General features: G+C 43.9%; 1 protein-coding gene across 1 annotated transcript; it reads right to left on the reverse strand.

The window, feature by feature from the left end:
* On the reverse strand, positions 1-399 carry LOC130939892 (uncharacterized). The gene has a single exon (XM_057867960.1). It carries the CDS (start codon positions 397-399, stop codon positions 1-3), a length of 399 nt encoding a protein of 132 aa, XP_057723943.1.

The raw sequence follows: 399 nt of genomic DNA on the forward strand, positions 1-399 counted from the left end.
TCATTCTGCATCTGTTGGTGGGTCTTCCTGGAGGAAGATCTCGAGCTCTTTGTGATCCTTCATCTTCTCACCATGATAAAGTTTTAGGCGGTGTCCATTGACCTTAATGAATTTGGAGCTAGAAGGATCACGCAGGTGAAAAACTCCGTATGGCTCTGCCTTTTCTACTCCATAGGGACCTTCCCATCTTGATCGCAGTTTGCCTAGCATAAGCCTCAGTCTAGAGTTGTAAAGAAGAACTAACTCCCCTGGTCTAAATTCTCTCCTTTTTATGTGCTTATCATGGACAGCCTTCATCTTTTCCTTGTATCGCCTGGAGTTATCATATGCCTCTAGGCAAAGGTTCTCTAATTCTGCTAGTTGCAGCTTCCTTTCAGCACCAGCTTCCTTATAATTCAT

Source organism: Arachis stenosperma, chromosome 7, assembly GCF_014773155.1.
Source record: "Arachis stenosperma cultivar V10309 chromosome 7, arast.V10309.gnm1.PFL2, whole genome shotgun sequence".
Classification (NCBI taxonomy): domain Eukaryota; kingdom Viridiplantae; phylum Streptophyta; class Magnoliopsida; order Fabales; family Fabaceae; genus Arachis; species Arachis stenosperma.

Excerpts from the sequence above, each read along its gene's own strand:
- LOC130939892 (XM_057867960.1), bottom strand. The coding sequence starts at position 399 with ATGAATTATAAGGAAGCTGGTGCTGAAAGGAAGCTGCAACTAGCAGAA.